We start from the raw sequence: 20,034 nt of genomic DNA, 5'->3' as shown, positions 1-20,034 counted from the left end.
AAAATTAATCTTTTTGTCCTCATTATTTTTTTTTTTTTAAATTATTTTTAACTTCTATAGTGCCATACTACAATCAATTAAAGCATAAAAACTATTTTTTTAGATCATAAATATTCCTAGAAAAATTGTACTAGTTAGTTCTTTTCGTTAAAAAGTAGTTTAATACGTGTCCATCAATAATTGAAAACAAAAATTATCGAACAAATTTTAATTAAATTAGCTATTAAAAAGAAGCTGTTGATTCTTTAAATTCAACAAAAAATCATCTTTGTAGAGAATTTAATTTCCTACAAAACCATACCAAGGGTTTTTTCATATTTGGTATATTGAATTTTCTATAACCAAAAAATAAGTAAAAAAAAAACTTTTTTTGGCGAAAATTCTTCTTTTTGCGAGCGCTAACTGAAAAATGAAGATAAACGACTCAAATTTTGACACAATTTTTTTTTCGTAACTCTTGACGAAATTTTGATATGGGACCGACAAAAAAAAACTTCGAATTATTTGGCACAGTCTAATCTATATAGTATTCAATTCCGATGCATTTAAATCATTTTAAGGGGTTAGGGGTAGTCAGAATTTTCAAAAAATCAATTATTTTTTTTTTGCATTTTCGTTATGTGTAATATCTTAAAAATATTCTCTGAAAATTTCAAGTCGATCCGATAGTTAGTTTTTGAGTTATTCGACAAATAACAAAGAGAGCTCGGGTACTTCAAAGCGCTCGGGAGCAGATAGCTAGCGGCAGCTTCAAGAAACCCCCTTTTAGGGTTCTATTGTCATCTTATTCTGGAATTATAAAAGCAGATCAAAATACAAAAATACAACCATAAATAAAAAGGAATGTATAGGCCATGTTCAGAAGCGGATGGGGACTCGACTGCGTACTCTGAAAACTAAACAAAAAGGTCTTGGTGGTAGAGGTAGGCTTACAGGAAAAGTAATAGACAAATTAACTGTGTACTATGGTTTATCAATACGTCGTCATGGCGATTCTATTGAAGATATGAAATCTGCTATTATGGTAACTTTTTACCACTACGGTTCGACTGATGAAAATCCGAATCATGATATGTATCCCAAAGGCGAAGATTCTTGGTGCTCTTACCAGCGCGCTGAAGCAAGTGGAGAGCTTGATATTTATACTCAAGATTATTCTTCCTTACCTCCTGATGTTTTAAAAGCTATTAAACCGATTTACGACGATCTCAGTAATGATAATTTACTTTCAAGATGTGTAGGTGGATTCAATCAGAATAATAATGAGAGCTTCAACCAACTAGTGTGGAAAATATGCCCAAAAACCGTGAATACTAGTTCTACTATCGCACAAATTGCTGCATACATAGCTACTTATATATTTAATGAAGGTACAAATTCATTATTAATGATTATGGATACCCTAGGACTTAATTGTGGGTCTAATTCCCATCGGTATGCTGAAAAATTGGATGCTGCACGTGTGAAAGTGGCAGATCAGCGCGTTAACGACAACACTCGGGAAGGCAGAATGCTTCGTAGGCAACAGCAAATTGATGTTTTGGAAACTTCCACAATGGCTGAAGAACTATTATATGGCCCAGGAATAGATGACTCGATGTAAGTAATTTAATAATTCGTATTTCTGTACGTGAATCTAGTGTGAAACTTTTAACTCGTTTTTCTCAAAACTATGTTTTTTGAACTGGTGACCACTGTAACTCGAAAACCGCGCCGTAGATTTTAATAAAATTTATACAGCTTTTAGAATACATAATAAACTCGGGCCTGATCGAAGGATTTTTTTTTTTTCAAAAATTTCGATTTTTTAAGACCAATTTTAAGATCAATTAACTGTTGATTTTTTCCAAAAAATCTAGACAAAAATTTCCTGAGGCCGCCATTTTGTTAATTTTTTGAAAAAAAAAAAAATCCTCCGATCTGGCCCAGGATTATCTATTTATAAAACTAATTTTTTTCATCCGATTGATTTTAGATGAATCTCCAAGGACTTATGATTGTCACCGCAAGGACCTTTTTTTGGAACTGCGTCAACACAGACAGCTATAACTTTGGAAATTAAATTTTTTTTTTTTTAAATTTTCGTGACAAGTCAAAACATCGTATAATAATGCCATATTACTACTTTTGTAAAATAACATGATTTAATAGCAAAAAAAAAATACTGAAAATTCTCATTTTTTCGGGCCTCTGACTACCCCTAACCCATTAAATCATTTCAGATTAGATTTCTTAATCAGGGACTCAGGTGTTGCCTGAGTTTCACCTTTTCTTATCATTTTCTATTTCTAATATTTAATATTTAATATTTAACATTTGGAATTCTTTCCTTATCATTTTACATTATTATTTATAAAAAATGAATATTTATGAAATTATTGTATAATTGTTAGAATTTAAATTAGCGCGCGTATTTGCGCGTTATTATTCTCACTATACATCACAGATTTAGCTAAACGTTTAGATTGCCAATACTTATTCTATGCTGATGACACTGATATACCTTTCTTGCCATCTTTCTCAAATCAGTGTTTGTGTGAATAAGCTTAACGGTGAAATAATAAAAATCACAGATTGGTGCAGAACTAATCATCTAAAAATGAATCCTTCGAAGACAAAAGCAATTATTTGTGGAAGTAGAGCAAAAATTAGTAGTGATGAGTGCAGACTAGCCGACACAATCTTTGTGGAGGGGTGTGCTATTACTTGTAGTAGCACTGTAAAATACCTTGGGGTGACTATAGATAGTACTCTCTCATGGGTGAACCAAGTAACAAATTTGTGCAATCGCGCTATGAATATTCTAGCACAACTAAAAATAAACAATGAAATATTTAGTGAAAGTTTACGTATTAAGCTAGTATCTACTTTAATAATTCCTCTCTTTGATTATTGTTGTGCGGCGTATACGAATATGTCAAACAAATTATTATTAAAGATGCAGCGTAAATTGAATTCATGTGTTAGATTTTTCTATAAAGTGCCAAAATATGAACATGTTACTCCATATTTCAAAAAGTTAGGTTGGCTAAAGCTTGCAGCGAGAAGAGACTATTTCATTGCTTGTCTGTTTTATAAGGAAATTCGACTAAATTATCGGCAGCTATTCGGCTCAAAACTAGACTTTTTGCCTGTAGCACTCCGTAGAGGTGATGTCCGACAAGACTATCTTCATTATACCACTGCAGGCTAATTGTGTCATGTATGATAATTCATTCTTAATTCATGGCATACGTATCTGGAATGCACTGCCAGCTGAGACTGTGGCTGTAGATAATTTGGTTGAATTTAAAAATGCTTGCTTCAATCACTTTTTTGTACATGACAATTAACAATTGCAATCTTTATTTTGGATCGTATTTAAATATTTTTTCTTGTAGAATTATTATGACTTTAAATTAAGTTATTTGTTTGTATTAAATAATCTGTTTGGATTTTATAACATTTGAAATTAAATCTAATTGTAAACCTTTAATTATTTAAGTAATCTTGTAACCTATGTAAACCAATGTAATTTAAATATTGATGGCTTTGAGGGAGCTTAGGTTCCAGAGCCAAATAAATTTTTTATCTATCTATCTATCTATCAGAGACATCTGCGAATGCAGGTGGGGACGTAACAGATCGCTAAATTAGCAAAACGGATAGTGACGATAGCGATCCAGTGTTTCGTAACGTGCGTATAGTGACAGTAGCGATACTGTATCCTGAAGCGTAGAAAACTTTTTTTTCAGTGTAGAGATTTCTGTCGTTTTTCAAGGACTTTTTTTTATGAATCGTCTTTTATAAGTCGATTTTTCAGACATTGTTATTATATTTCCGAATAAATGCATGTAAATAAATAAATAAACCCTGAATAAAAAAAATTATTGAGACAAAGAAAAAAGTATTGAAAAGTATTGGATTGACTAGAAAACCAATACTTTTCAATACTTTTTTCTTTGTCTGAATACTTTTTTTTTATCAGGGAACGCATGTATCATAACAGAGGTTAGTCTACAGCTAGTCCAAAACACTACAGTATAACCACTATAAAATATCTTGACGCTTACGCAGTGTTGCCAGACTTTTCAAACGATCAGTTTCTCGTTCGCGATTGGCTGAAATAAGTACATAAACAGCAAAAAGTTTTAGGCTTGTCAATAATGACTATCCGGTATGTGTACCGCACACTCTAGCATAAACTTTTGACGACGGAAGTCGCGAGGGTAATACCTTAACTTTACTACAATTTGACTGAAATACTTATACAACAAGTTTTGACGTCTATTTGCAAAGTAATTTATAGGTAACTACCCTGATAGCCACGCTTTGATTAAAAGTAGTTGGATTTCAGCAGTTAAGGTAAAAGCCCCAATATATGATCATGTACCAGTATATGATCACTCCATGTATTGCATACCTATATTTGTGAATATAGATATACAAAAAGTTTGGAAAATCCAAAAGTGCACGCCTCATAACGCTTATTCATTTTTTAAGAAAAAAATTAATTGTGTAATTGATTAAAAAAAAAAAAATTATAAAAGTAATTTCTTACAGAGTATTTTTTATTATTTTTTAAATATCAGCGCCCTTTTTTCTTGTCATACACGCACGCAGTCTAAAAAAATCTAGCTTGATCAAGTGGCGCCATAGTTTTCACGTGTCAAATAAGAAAAGTTCGTTTGGCTTTGTACGGTTGTATCGTAGTGAATTTTAATAAAAATTTAATTAAAAAAAAAATACGTAAGCTAGGCCACTGATATGAAATACGGACCCAGTTCATCGAGTTCTTAAACTAATAAAAAAGATCCGGTCTTGAAATATCAATTTGTTCGGGAGTAACCGTTGGTACATCCAAAATGGGGTGACATCCGGACGTCCACGTAAAATTTTTTTCAAAACGTTTTTTTTTTCAAAATAGCAAAATGAAATGATTTTAGAAAGTAAAAGATGGTTTAATTTATGTGTTTTTTCGGTGTACATCTACTTATATCATTGCATAAGTGTAATATGGTTGTGATAGAGGCATTTAAAGATCACAAAATTGCTTGATCTTGACGAGTCGAGTATAAAGCACAACCTCACGCGCTTCGCGCTATGAGGCGTGCAATACATGGAGTGATCATATACTGGTACGTGATCATCTATTGGAGCTTTTACCTTACAGTTAATTTGACATTGACCCTGATAGCCAAGTTGGCCGCAACTTTCTGTCAATCTATTGCCGCAACCTGTCACCAACTTGGCGGCAACTCTTGGAAAGTAACTCGGTTGGTGTCAACTTGTTCACCAAGTTGTCGGCAAAAGTTGCTCTGAAACTTTTTCACACCAAGTTGACGATAAGTTTCTCAAGAAATTTGGCGACATATTGCGGCAGTAGATTGGTCTCTTTTTTCTCAGAAACTTGTAGCCAACTTGGCGCCAACAGTTACAAATTCGGAAGTTGACCGCAAGTTGTCGCTAAGTTGGTGGCAACTATCTGACACCAACTTGGTTGGTCTGAAACTGTGGCTATCAGGGAAGTTTGCCGTAAATTTTTACAGTACGACAGTTGTAAACAAATTGACTAAAATCTGCAGCCCCAATTTGAATAGAAGTTAACATCGAACTTTTGGTTAAATTGTACTACAATTTTACTACAACTTGAATAAAATACTTGTACTGCAAGTCTTGACGTCAAATTGCAGTGTAACTTATAGACAACTTACCCTGATAGCCAGCGCTTTCTCAGTATAAGTGTTGACTTCCAGCAGTTACGGTTAATTTATACATCAAGTTGGTGGTAATTCTTCACTCAACAACAGTTGTAAGCAAATTGACGGAAATCTACGGCCGCAACTTGAATACAAAAGTTAACAATCAAACTTGTAGTTAAATTTCCTTTCAACTTTACTACAATTTGACGGAAATACTTGTACAGTAAGTTTTGACGTCTATTGCTCTACTAATAATTTATTTTGGATGAATTTATACAAGAATGTAGTTAAAATTTACTTATAAAAATATTAAATGCGAGGCAAATTAACAAAATTATGAAGTAATTCAAACGGTAATAAGACGGTACGTCTTGGAAAAAAAATGCTAGATGCTATTACGGTGCTCTGCTAAGAGATAAGAGGAACTGATTTTTTGATCAGAAGTTGAACTTGGTGACAACAATCAGAAGTTCCAAATTTTTCGTACTGCTAAGATCTTCTAGGGGTAATGGGTGGAGTAAAAGAGATGCGAGACCCTTGATTGTTAATTTAAGAAAGGTGGGTGTATATAGGTAAGTACTCGAGCAAAAGGAAAAGATCGAAAGTAAGTTAGAGAGAGATCTCATAACTAGAGAGAGAAAGGACTTAGACAACTAAATGCCAATATGATGTACAGATGTACAAATAACTAATACTCCAAACCGAGGAAAAAACCAAAGTAATAAAACAATTAAAAACAGATGTGTCTTGGGAAAAAATATTTCACAATAGAAAGATTAGAAAACCTTAGAGCAGAGGATTAAGTTGTAAATAAAACGAAGCAGAATCTCATTACCGCTTGAATTTACAATTGTACAAAACTGAGTTTAGAAGGTAATAATAAAAAGCAAAATACATAAGTTATATGTTAAGCTAAAAAATGATAAACTAAACAAAAGGTATGCTAGACATGAGAGTATCATAAATCTTATAATACTGAAGACTAAAATTACACTAATACAAAATTATTATAAAAAATGAAAATGACGAAAATAGATTAACATTATAAAACAATAAAAGTTTGAGTTAAGGTTGCTTTCAGGGTAATAGGTAATCGCTTGCTTTATTGCCAACTCTTTCCGTCAAGTTTGCTTCAAATTGTGGTCGTAGATTGACAGCAAGTTTCAGGTAAGGTGGCTAGTTTTTAAAATGTTTCTCTGCTTACCAACATCTAAATTTGCAGGGAAAAAATCGGCAAGAAAGAACTAATTTTTACCCACTATCGTCAAGACAAGCATCTACTTACCCACCTTCCGTCCCCACTCTTTTAATATATCATGTATACATACGAAGCATGGAAATAGAGAGAGAAGAAGAACAAGAATGGAGAAGCCGCAGAACATCTGGCGGATGCATTGAGCCGTTTCTTGTACTTAATTTAAAAAAAAAAAAAAAAAAAAACTAAAATAAACATCACGAGGAAAAATAAAACCTTTAGCTGTACTCACTATTACAGTAAAACTATATAATATGAATATTGTTAACTAGTATGAAGGCGGACAAGTCAATACACGGAAAATATAAATAAGCTTCTATTTTACTTGTACACATTAAGAAAAAAAATCTGACCCGCGAGGTGGGGAATAAATGTGAGCCCTCGGCGTGTGTTCGTAACGATGATGTGGAATCTCGAGACCTCATAGATTATTTTTCTATTTCCTAACATTACGAATTATATCAACTTAGCGTCAACTCCCGTCAATTAATATAATTAAAAATATATAACGTTTTGTATTTTATTGTACTGAGTAGTTAAAAATTTATTAAATTTAAATTTGTTCCGCGCTTTTATTGTAATAATGTTTAAATTATTAGTGACGTGTCTCATGATAACAGCTATTGTCGCGGGTGTACCTAAACCCGATGACATTAATTCCCGTGTTTTTGATAAAGGTAATTATTTTCATTACGACTTTTATTTATTTTATCTTGATTCTATTGAGAACACTTAACCTAAAAGTGTTGTTTTTATCAATCTAATTATTTTCAATGATTTACCTGTTGCAAAAAAATTTTTTTCAAAAGTGAAAACATTTTTTTTAAATGTAATTTTTATCAATTATTATGCTCTTCAATCGAATTTCTAAGATTTAAATGATTCTTAAAATTTTTTTACTTTTTACTGAAAATTTTCTGACAAGTCATAAAAATTTTTAGAGGTGAAATAATCGTTAGATACTTTATTTTCAGTAAAAATGAGTGCGTACAAGAAAAATTTATTTTAGTTTTTAATACTAACTAAGAAAGTTTTTTCCGTAATTTGAAGACCTGGGATAAAAAGTTTTCATGGAATTTTTATTAAATTTCTGTAAAATTACGAATTTATTAAGTTTAAGAACTAAAATTTTATAAAATAATCTTCAAAAACCGAAGGGTAACTTTTAAAAATTTAATAAAACAATTACTTACCATGTATTACTTACTTACTTACTTACTTAAAAGAAAAATAGAAAAAAAATTTTCAATTTTCTTAGCGTGAAGTTAAAAACTCTTCAAGCGTCAAAAAAAAATGATAACTTTTTGGAAAATTCAACAAGTCAAAAATTGACAATTGTCAACTTATTTCAGAAGAAGATAACTAAAAAAAATTTTTGTGCTGCTTAGGTTTGTCTTTAATTGTAAATATTTTTGAAGTTACACAAATTATTTTTGAAAGAAATGTATTTATAAAATTTTGAAATGTATTTAAAAAATATTGTACTATTAGTATGGGAGTTGAATTAGTACATTTCCAACCAAAAGTGAATTTTTAGATAGAATTTTTCTATAATCAGTTATCACACTGATGAAAAAAACCAGATTTAGATCAGGAGAAATATTTTTTAACTTCCCGCTTCTAATAGAAAATCCGAAGATTTTCGAATCAAATCGGGAAGGTATTGGTTTTACCCCGTTTTGCAAAAATCGAAGTTTCAACAGATCTCGACGTTTTGAAGGCCCCCTAAGAAGCTTTTCCTGACTATTTTTTACGATGATGTCCGGTACCTCTGTAAGCAAGCATGTGTGCGTAAGTGTGTGTGTGTGTGTGTGTAAACCTCTTATAACTTTTGAACGGCTTGACCGGATTTGATCGCAGTTGGTGTCATTCGTAAAAGGTCTTCACCAAACTTAGATTTCCCTGTAAGTTGAAACCCCGATTCGGACCGGTAGATTTCCGGGAGAAATTGCAAAAAAAGTGAAAAAAAGTTGTTTTTATTTTTTAAAATATCTCCGAACTAAGCTGAACTTTCGATTTCGACCTCAAAAACTAATCAGCTCTTAATTTTGAAAACCCGCATCGATCGCCACCAAAAAAGCGTCAGAATCGATTGATGCGGTCGTGAGATAATGATGCCTGTTGTCGAAGCTGAAAAACGAAAAAGTGTTTCTTTTTGTAATAACTCCGAAATGTTTCATCAGATCAATTTTTTTGTTACGGCAGATTAGTTCATAGAGACTTAAAAACTGGCATCGATTGCCGCTAACCGCGTGAAAATCGGTTGATTCATTCTAAAAGTTATAGCAGTTTGAAAATTTTAAAAATCTCGTGTTTTCATCGTGAACTTTGATAAGATTTTTGAGCCTCGAAAGTAGCCTCAAAAAGCATAGGAGCAAAGATATCTTCCTTTGAACCTCGGAGAGCTTCAAATAACTACACTGTAAATTGTATTTTTGAGCTCGAAGAAGTTGCAGGGATGGCCTTCTAGTCCTAGTCAACAAGCTGCCTTTTAGGTTAAAATTTTTCGCCTTCTTCGAAAATTGTGATTGAGGTGTCATTCGATTCGAATGGCATTCTAGATAGTTTTTGAGAAAATGCTAAGCCTCGCTTACCGCAAAATTTATGCAATAGTTATAAACAATTAAGCAGTGAAAAAAAAGGGGTTTGGTTTTTCGATTAAGAACATGTAGGGACAGCGAATATTTAAATTTTTGGACAAAATACTGAGACGCTTTTGACCAAGTAATTTTTGCAGACAAAAATCATTAAACTTGGCAGGAGTATGTTAATAATAGTCTTTCGTAAATTGATTCTTCTATTTTTAAATTTAATCATTGAAAAGAAAAAAAATAAATCAAAATGATGAAATAAGTAGGTAGAATTCGCGCGTAAACTGCCTTATTTCTGGGGCCCATCATATTCAAGTAAATAAACTTTACTATAAAGAAATAGTACCATTCATACTTTTACAACCAATATAATCCTTCAAGATTGATTGGCGAATTTTTGGTTGTCTTTACTTTAGTTTTAGATTACTTATAAGACAGTGAATTATTAAAATGCACAACTGAGGTTTTGAATAGAAAAGCAAATTATCAACAAAATTTCATTTACTATAGTAAATAAACTCATAGATTAATTTTTTGAACAAAGTGTTGGGAGTTATTACGGACAGTCAGCCTGATAATGTGTCAGTGCATTTTATGTGTTTCAAATAAACAATCCGGATATATTCAATTGGCATTTGTTATCACTAGTCCAAACAAAATTACCGACAACAGACTTTGTATTACATGCTCTTAATATCTCAAAAAGCTTATTTGAGATAATTTAAATTTGAAAAGATGATAAATATACGTTAAATAAAAAGTTAAGCATAAGTTGTAAGTTGATAGTTAAATTAGTTTATAAGATATTTAGACATATAAAAGTGTTGAAAAACATTTTCCGAAACATTTTCTTGGCAACAAATGGTATAAATTAAATAAATAATTGGGAGCTCAGGAAGCTTCAAATTTTGGCTTAATTTGTTGTTTAAATTAATAAAGAATGAATGTCTTAAATTTTTTTTCTTTGTATCTTCATTAGTTAAAAAGTTATAATAAAAATTAAAACATAAAAAACCAGGTCAGAGCATTTGAAATTAAATTCTAATCAGAAAAATTTGAAAGTTCAATAAAAAGTATAAATAAATTTTTTTTTTTCAAAAAGTAATATATCAAAGTTGTTTTTGTTTTTAATGAGAAAAGAAAAAAATACAAAGAGATAATTAATCTATATATATATATATATATATATATATTTTTTTTTCGTTTTGTTCGCTATAGTTCAGAGAATGGGTTTAGAAAAATAAAAATTTTTGAAAAACTCGAAAGTTCAGCTAAAAAAAAAAAAAAAAAAAAAAAAAAGTTAATTGCTGTGCGTTCGTCTCACTAAAACTCAAAAAAGGCTGGACCGATTTTCAAAATTGTTGTTTTTTGTTTTGTTTGCTGTAGTTCAGAGATGATTCCTCAGAAAAAAAGAGAATTTTTTTTGGAAAACCCAACAGTTTAGCTAAAAATCATTATCATCAATCATCACCGAATAATAAAAAATATATAAATAAATTGCTGTGGGCAAGTTCAGTCTCGCCAAAACTCAAAAACGGGTTGGACCGATTGAAAAACTTTTTGTTTTGTTCGCTATAGTTAAGTGGGATGATTTAAAAAAAAAAATTAGGGAAAACGGTTGACCTTGAAGGCCATCCTTGCAACTTCCCGCTAATTCCATACCCTCCCCAGGGCGCTTAAAATTACCACTTCCCTTTTTGAATTCTTTTGAGCTCAAAATCTTAATCAAAGTTCAGGATGTAAACAAACGATTTTAAAATTTTCAAACTGCTATAACTTTTGAATGAATTAATCGATTTTCACGCATTTGGCAGCGATAGATGTAGTTTTTTAAGCTTTATAAATAATTCAGATAAATAATTCACATAAAAATTGATCTGATGAAACATTTCGGAGTTATTACAAAAAAACACTTTTTTCGATTTTTTTCGACGATATCTCACGAACGCATCAACCGATTCTGATGCTTTTCGTGGTGATGAGTTTTCGAGGTCGATCGGTTCAGCCACTTGGAGATATTATTAAAAAAATGAAAACAAACAATTTTTTCACTTTTTGCGATTTCTCGAAATCTACCGGTCCGAATCGGTTTCAACTTACAGGAAATCTAAGTTTGGTGAAAGACCTTTTTGAATGACACCAACTGCGATCAAGCCACGTTCAGAAGTTATAAGAGGTTTACACACACAATATCATCATTCATCACACACAATACACACACACACACAGACACACACACAGGGTGTACAGGGCATCATCGTAAAATAGTCAGAAAAGCTTCTTAGGTCTTCAAAACGTCGAGATCTGTTGTAACCTCGATTTTTCAAAACAGGGGTGAAAACAATAATCTTCCCGATTATTTTCGAAAATTTTCACCGATTTTCTTAGCGATGAAGTTAAAAATTTTTGAAAAACGCGAAAGTTCAGCTAAAAAAATCAAAAATTATTAATATTGTGTTGGAATCGCTATTGTTACGCTTGAGCCTCAAGGTTGCAAGAGAGTACCAAAATTGTTCGATATATAGGAAGATACGTACAAGTATACTGCAGAGTTGTACTATTTACCTATTCAGTTTGTCGGACATAACCACAAATCTCAAGAAGAAACGCAAGAAGAATGTTTGACATTACTTTTGTTTTGTTCGTGTTTATTTTTGTAATGTTTATATCTATCTATCAATGGGGTATTCCATACCAAATCGACCACTTTTGAACCCGACCCCTTTAGATTTAGCTGAAACTTTACGATTCTTTTCTACCCTTCAAAAGACATTTTTGAGAATTTTTTCAAATTTTTTTATCCAACCCAAAAAAAGTTGTGAATTTTTCAAAAAAATGGCTTTTTTATTTTCAAATAGCCATAACTTTTTTAGGCATTGACCTTTGGGTACTTTTTTCCTTTAATAAATTTTTGTTTTTGAATGAACTTTTGGAAAAAACGCAAAAAAATTAAATATGATCAATTTTATAAAAAATAATCGGTTTTTAAGCACAATCGTTATTTTTTCGAAGTTGGTGACAATTTGTTTATAATTTTTTTCTCAAAAGAAACTTCAATCAATTTGACAACTATTTCCGCTCATCCCGGGCAGGGCCGATTTTTTATATTTTTTAATTAAAAAAAAATTTTATTTTAGAAAATTTGACAATTTTTTTTCAATTAAATTAAAAAACAAATTAGGAAAACAATTGACCCTGAAGGCCATCCTTGCAACTTCCCGCTAATTCCATATCTCGACGCTTAAAATCGCAATTATGCCGTTTTTGAGCTCTCTGAGCTCAAAAATACAATTTATGTGTTGTTTTGAGCTCTCCGAGCTCAAAGAGATAGGTTTTATATGCTTTTGAGCTCTTCTAGCTCAAAAAAGCCATTTTTTTGAAAAATTCATAACCTTTTTTGTCAGGGAAGCTTCCTATGACCTTCAAACGTCGAGATCTGATGAAAACTCGATTTTTGCAAAACGGGGTGAAAACAATAACTTCCCGATTTTTGAAAATCTTCGATTTTCTTAGTGGGAAGTTAAAAAATTACAACATATTCTGAAACGTATTTGAGCCTTTTTTTTATAACAAGTAGCATAAATCTAAGATTTTTTTATTTGAGCGCCATTCTTACCCGACATTACCAGAAAAGAGGTTCGTTATAGAGTAAAATCCTTCTGGAGAATTTTCTACTCTTTCTAAAATTCAATTTATTGAATCGCACGTTAATTTCCTTACTTACAAGAACTGAAAGTCTCAAAGCAACATTAAATTTCTAAAGAAAATATTCTTTTTAAACCAAGTAATTTTTCTTCAGTTCATTTAATTTTTAACGTGATAAGATTTCATACAACTTTGCGTTCTTGAGAAAAAATAATTTTTGAAAAAATTAATTATAAATTTATAATACTTAAAATTAGCCGACGTTCAACAATTTTTGATTTTTTCCATCAATTGAATTACAAGTAAAAAATTAGGAAAAACGGTTGACCCTGAAGGCCATCCCTGCAACTTCCTGCTTATTCCATACCTGGGTGCTTAGAATTGCACTTATGCCGTTTTGAGCTCTTCGAGCTAAAAACAGTTAATGTGTTGTTTTGAGATCTCCAAGCTCAAAGAAATAACTTTTCTATGCTTTTGAGCTTTTTGAGCTCAAAAAGTTTAATAGAAGTTTGATAAAAACACTATTTTTGCAGTTTTCAAACCGCAATAACTTTTGAATGAATAATGAACCGATTTTCTCTTGCGGTTGGCAGCATTCGACGCAGTTTTTAAGCTTCATAAAGATTTTTTAAGTTTGAATAGATCAAACAAAGAAATTTCGAGATAATTCCGAAAAAACACTTTTTTCGATTTTCTTTCATATGAAACTTTTATCAGACTTTTGACTTGAAGAGCTCAGTAAAACCTCATAAAGATGCAATTTTAAAGCGCTTAGATATGGAATTAGCGGAAGTTGCAGGGATGGCCTTTAGGGTCAACCGTGTTTTCCAGATTTTTTGTGATAAGCGAGCGTTAAGAGACGTTCTGCACTTTTCTGATTTTCAAACTTATCTTTCACTCTCCGTGTAGAGTAATAAATTGATAATTCCGTGAAACTTTTTAAAAAATTTAATTCATTCAACTCGGGTTCATGATTTTCTTACAGTAAATGCAGAAATAAAAGAAAGAAAAAAAAATTCTGATACATGAGTAACTTTTTTTTTAAGCTTTTATGAAAATGTAACAACACGATAGAACTACAATTTTACATATAAACTATAATTGTTAAGACAGTAATAAGAAATTAATTTGTACATCAGTTTAATACTTTTGATAATCAAAAATTTTATACATTTAGAAGTTTACGATGCCTGAATAACTTTAAGAACGGCTGTAATTTTATGTGATAAAAGTGTAAGAGACGCTTTTGTAGGGCGTTGAATTCTCTACAAGAATATGCTATGAAGTTATTTATATGAGGTCCGTAAGGTCATGTGGGGCAAGAGTACGCAGTGGGTAAGAGTACGCAAACCCATTCATTTGAGTCCCAAATCCATGGGGTTGCGCACTCTTACCCGCTGCGCACATTTGCCCCACATGATTCTATGCTGAGCTAGAAAAATAAACAAAAAAAAGAATTTTTTTCCCATGTTATTTAAATGGGAAATGGAAAATTAGAGACAGACACCTCTAAATATTAATATTAAGAGCTCCGCTTTGAACAGGTTTCTGTTCTCACCTTCGTGCAAGTTTTCAGCCTGTTTTTTCGTAGAAAAAAAAAATCGCCTAAAATTGACACACCCTACTAGGCACACATAGTAAAATTCATTGGAAATTTTTCACCGTGTGAAAAAATTTTTTTTTACAGTTTTTCTTAAATTTTTCGAAGTCCATCAGTCCGAATCGGTCCAAACTGTATTCAAAATCTAAGTTTGGCCAAGCCCATTCGAATGGCACAAACTGCGATGGAATCGGTCTAACCGTTCAAAAAGTTATAGGAAGTTTACGATACTCTACACGCACACACACACACACACACCACACAGACACACACCACACATACACACACACCACACAGACACACAACACAGACACACACCACCCACACACCACACACAGACACACATGCACGCACGCACGCACATACATAGTGACACCCTCGCGGGGATAGTCAGGGAAGCTTCTTGTGACCTTCAAACGTCGAGATCTGATAAAAACTCAATTTTTGCAAAACGGGGTAAAACCACTAACTTACCGATTTTTTAAAATCTTCGATTCTCTTAGCGGGAAGTTAAAAATACTTGAAAAAAATTGCACATACAATTTTTCAAATTTTCTACATATGAAATTTATTCTTTTAATTTTTTCAATAAAAAACAATTATTAAAATTTTTAGATGACTGCTAATTTAATTTTCATCTGAATTTTTATTTCCCTCTTTGTCTAACGCTTTAACTTCTTCAAAGTGACACACTGATAGAAGGATTTTTTAACATTCAAGAAGATTTATTTGTATTTAAGAAATCATTTCTTAAACATCATTTCTTAGTATTTAAAAAATATTTCTTAGTATTTAAGATATATTTCTTAGTATTTAAGAAATATTTCTCAAATACTAAGAAATATTTTTTAAATACTAAGAAAGGATGTTTAAGAAATGATTTCTTAAATACAAAGAAATTTTCTTAAATATTAAGAAATCCTTCTATCAGTGCACAGAGCGTTACATAATTCAAATTACGCGCGAAATCGATCAATGTTATGTGCTATTTATCTTATATTGCCTACATTAAAACACTGAGAGAGATATAAGAAAATTTTATTGTAGAAAATGATTGAAAATTTTTTCAATTATTCACTCTATGTTATTGATTTCATAATTTTAACCATTTCTCAGGAACTGAGTGACCAAGAACATTTCATAAAATCCCACCACAACCCAGCATATGACCACGAAGCATTTCTTGGCGAAGAAGCAAAAACTTTCGACCAATTGACTCCTGAAGAAAGCTCCCGCCGTCTTGGATTGATAGTCCACAAGATCGATAAGGACAGTGACGGATTCGTGACCCAGGAAGAGCTGAAAGACTGGATCCGTTACACCCAGCAACGCTATATCCGGGATGACGTTGAGCGTCAATGGCAGTCTTACAGCACAGATGAGACGGAAGACAAGATTCCCTGGGAAACTTACAAGAAAATGGTCTATGGTTTCATGGAGGAGAAAGACTACGACCCAAAAGTTCACGATGGCGACGACAATTACTCTTACGCGGTGATGTTGAAGCGCGACCGTCGAAGGTGGACCGTCGCAGATCAAGATGGTGACGATGCACTAACCAAAGAGGAGTTCACTGGTTTCTTGCATCCTGAGGAACGTGAGCACATGAAAGACGTTGTCGTTCTTGAGACACTTGAGGACATTGATAAAGATGGAGATGGAAAGATTTCGTTGATTGAATACATAGGTAAGTTTTCTTCTTTACAAAAGTAAAATTCATACGAAAACTTACATAACTTTTCAGTTTAGGTTACTGGGTGTCTTAAATCTTGTATTACTTATTTTTTGGTTAAAAAGTACGTGATTTTTCAAGACAATGAAAGCTTACGTAGCAATCGTGCATTATTTGAAATTTTTTTCGCCTTTTGTCTATAACTATTTTTATTGTTACACTCTTGTTATAGTTCATGCGGCCAAAACAATTTCTGTACCATTAGATACATAATTAGATGTAGACTAATCCTTGAATTTTCAAAAATTCTTTTAAGTATAACAAAAATAAAAAGAATGTCAAAATAAACCGAAAATTTCCTTCTTATCCAGCAGTATGAAAATGTGTGCAACTTGGAAACACAATAACTCGAAAAAAAATTAATTATTTACATAGTTTTCTTTATAATGGAGTCGTTTTGTCAAAAAGATACTTGGGACCTAAATGGCTATCTATTAACTCAGTGTCGTTTAATTACAATAAATAATTTTTAAAAAAATGTATTTTCAACGCGCATGTGTTATTATTTCAGCTTATACTCAATTTAGTGAAACATTTTTTTTTTATTTAATTTTTTCGATTTCTCAAAATCTACTGGTTCGATGTCCGAATCATCGTTGATACAATAAAGAATGTTCTCGAGCGAAGAATGTTGCTTACTCGAACCAAGTTCAGTAGAGTCTCGAGCCAAAAAAGTTTTTGTCTTGAACTCCCCGCAGGTCGATGAAAGTAGAAAGGAACCCTACTAGCACGGATAGCTTAGTGGACAGTGCTATAGACTTATAATCAGAAAGATCTGAGCTAATGTTATATCGCGGACAATTCGAAGTTATTTTTTAAATTAATCAGTAAACAGCTCGAAAAATTTATTTTTTAGCTCATCAAACGTTTTTCTCAACCTGACGAGACACTAGTCTTCAGCCGTGAAAGATTTCTCGGGTTGACAGCATTATGTTTTAGAGCCGAGAAAAACATGATAATCCTCAACAATGCTCTGTTCAAAGTTCAAACAATTAATTCTATTTGTACGATTTATTTTTTGTTTCAAGTTGTGAAATTTTTTTGAAATCTATCAACTAACAATCTTTAGTCGCGGAAGGTATTCATTGAGCTGAAAACACACTAATTGCCCCAACAAAGTTTATTCTCAGGCCATAGAATTAGTTTTGAGGTCAATAAAATTATGATTTTCATGACTATCACCAAGGAAACCATTTCTGGACAAAAAGTTTTGGCTTTAATCAAATTGAAATTTTTCTCTCGTTTGAGAGAAAATTCTTTGATTTTATTATTTTCTCTTTAAACTTGTTCTTTTTCTACCCGTAACAATCCGATACTTTCATAAGAATAATTAAATATATTAAAAAAACGTGTATGTACAGGTGATCTTTACAGACCCGATGACAACGAAGAAGAGGAGCCAGAATGGGTGAAAAATGAACGCCAGCAGTTCGCTACGTATCGCGATAAAAACCAAGATGGATTCATGAATAACGAAGAGGTTAAGAGTTGGATAATTCCTGAAGATTTCGACCACGCAGACGCCGAAGCCCGGCATTTGATCTACGAAGCCGATAGCGATAGCGACGACAAACTCACCAAAGAAGAAATCCTCGCCAAATACGACATCTTCGTCGGCTCTCAGGCTACCGACTTCGGCGAAGCTCTCGCGCGACATGATGAATTTTAATTTATTATCTACTTATCCATGTATTATTATTATTAATTATTATTATCGTCATATTAATGCCATTGATTTTTAGTGCAATTAGAGTCATGTCTATCAATTTTTATATTAAGAACATCAACTACTTTACTATGACATGAATTTCCCGTTATAATTTTAATTAACGTTAATCATTATTGTTAAGTGGAGCATTCGATCGAAGTTATAATTTATTTGAAATATTGTATAAAAAAAAAATTATTTTCGAATTTGTTTGAATGGAATGAATGCACAAAAGATTTATAAATATATATGAATATATATTTTAATAATCTGAACTGAGATTTAATAAATGAACAAGTTTTCTTGTAAATTTTTTTTTCTTCTCAAGTTTTTATCAATTTTGTTTGAAAACATTTTTGTGTGATAATTTTTTTAAATTTATTTTAAAATTTTAACATTTGTTCTTTTGTACACAATTTTTATAATTTTAAAAATGAAAATAATAAATAGTAAAAAAATATGAAATGTTCACAAATGAAAGAAAAAGTACCAAAAATCAAGAACATCAGATATTTAAAATCAATTTGATTATAAATTTTAACTAATGGATGTTGATAATTGCTATAACGTTATGTCACTAATCAATCATTTGATTCTGTCAAAATATCAATAATTGGTTGAGAAATATATTATTAAATTAAAATGAATTCTGCAGTCAAAAGATTAATTAATAAAATGTTAAAAAGGAATTAAGGGGTTAGGGGTAGTCAGAATTTTCAAAAAATCAATTATTTTTTTTTTGCATTTTCGTTATGTGTAATATCTCAAAAATATTCTCTGAAAATTTCAAGTCGATCCAATAATTAGTTTTTGAGTTATTCGACAAATAACAAAAAGAGCTCGGGTACTTCAAAGCGCTCGGGAGCAGATAGCTAGCGGCAGCTTCAAAGAAACCCCCTTTTAGGGTTCTATTGTCATCCTATTCTGGAATTATAAAAGCAGATCACTTACAAAAATACAACGATAAATAAAAAGGAATGTATAGGCCATATTCAGAAGCAGATGGGGACTCGACAGCGTACTTTGAAAACTAAACAAAAAGGTCTTGGTGGTAGAGGTAGGCTTACAGGAAAAGTAATAGACAAATTAACTGTGTACTGTGGTTTATCAATACGTCGTCATGGCGATTCTATTGAAGATATGAAATCTGCTATTGTGGTAACTTTTACCACTACGGTTCGACTGATGAAAATCCGAATCATGATATGTGTCCCAAAAGCGAAGATTCTTGGTACTCTTACCAGCGCGCTGAAGCAAGTGGAGAGCTTGATACTTATACTCAAGATTATTCTCCCTTACCTCCTGATATTTTTAAAAGCTATTAAAACCGATTTACGACGATCTCAGTAATGATAATTTACTTTCAAGATGTGTAGGTGGATTCAATCAAAATAATAATAGAGAGCTTCAACCAACTAGTGTGGAAAATATGCCCAAAACCGTGAATACTAGTTCTACTATCGTGCAAATTGCTGCATACATAGCTACTTGTATATTTAATGAAGGTACAAAATTCATTATTAATGATTATGGATACCCTAGGACTTAATTGTGGGTCTAATTCCCATCGGTATGCTGAAAAATTGGATGCTGCACGTGTGAAAGTGGCAGATCAGCGCGCCAACGACAACACTCGGGAAGGCAGAATGCTTCGTAGGCAACAGCAAATTGATGTTTTGGAAACTTCCACAATGGCTGAAGAACTATTATATGGCCCAGGAATAGATGACTCGATGTAAGTAATTTAATAATTCGTATTTCTGTACGTGAATCTAGTGTGAAACTTTTAACTCGTTTTTCTCAAAAACTATGTTTTTGAACT

At 31.8% G+C, this 20,034-nt stretch overlaps 2 protein-coding genes across 2 annotated transcripts; both read left to right on the top strand.

Annotated features, from left to right (window-relative positions):
- Positions 1-676: 676 nt before the first annotated feature.
- On the top strand, positions 677-2,028 carry LOC123263182. The gene is made up of 2 exons (XM_044725736.1): positions 677-1,599; positions 1,976-2,028. Exons 1-2 carry the CDS (start codon positions 869-871, stop codon positions 1,977-1,979), a joined length of 735 nt encoding a protein of 244 aa, XP_044581671.1. The 5' UTR covers positions 677-868; the 3' UTR covers positions 1,980-2,028.
- A 5,085-nt stretch (positions 2,029-7,113) lies between these two features.
- On the top strand, positions 7,114-18,438 carry LOC123263261 (calumenin-like). The gene is made up of 3 exons (XM_044725871.1): positions 7,114-7,610; positions 15,887-16,459; positions 17,866-18,438. Exons 1-3 carry the CDS (start codon positions 7,520-7,522, stop codon positions 18,171-18,173), a joined length of 972 nt encoding a protein of 323 aa, XP_044581806.1. The 5' UTR covers positions 7,114-7,519; the 3' UTR covers positions 18,174-18,438.
- The last annotated feature ends 1,596 nt before the right edge of the window (positions 18,439-20,034 follow it).

Source organism: Cotesia glomerata, linkage group LG4 (assembly GCF_020080835.1).
Source record: "Cotesia glomerata isolate CgM1 linkage group LG4, MPM_Cglom_v2.3, whole genome shotgun sequence".
Taxonomy (NCBI): domain Eukaryota; kingdom Metazoa; phylum Arthropoda; class Insecta; order Hymenoptera; family Braconidae; genus Cotesia; species Cotesia glomerata.
This window is presented reverse-complemented; position numbering and strand designations above follow the sequence as displayed.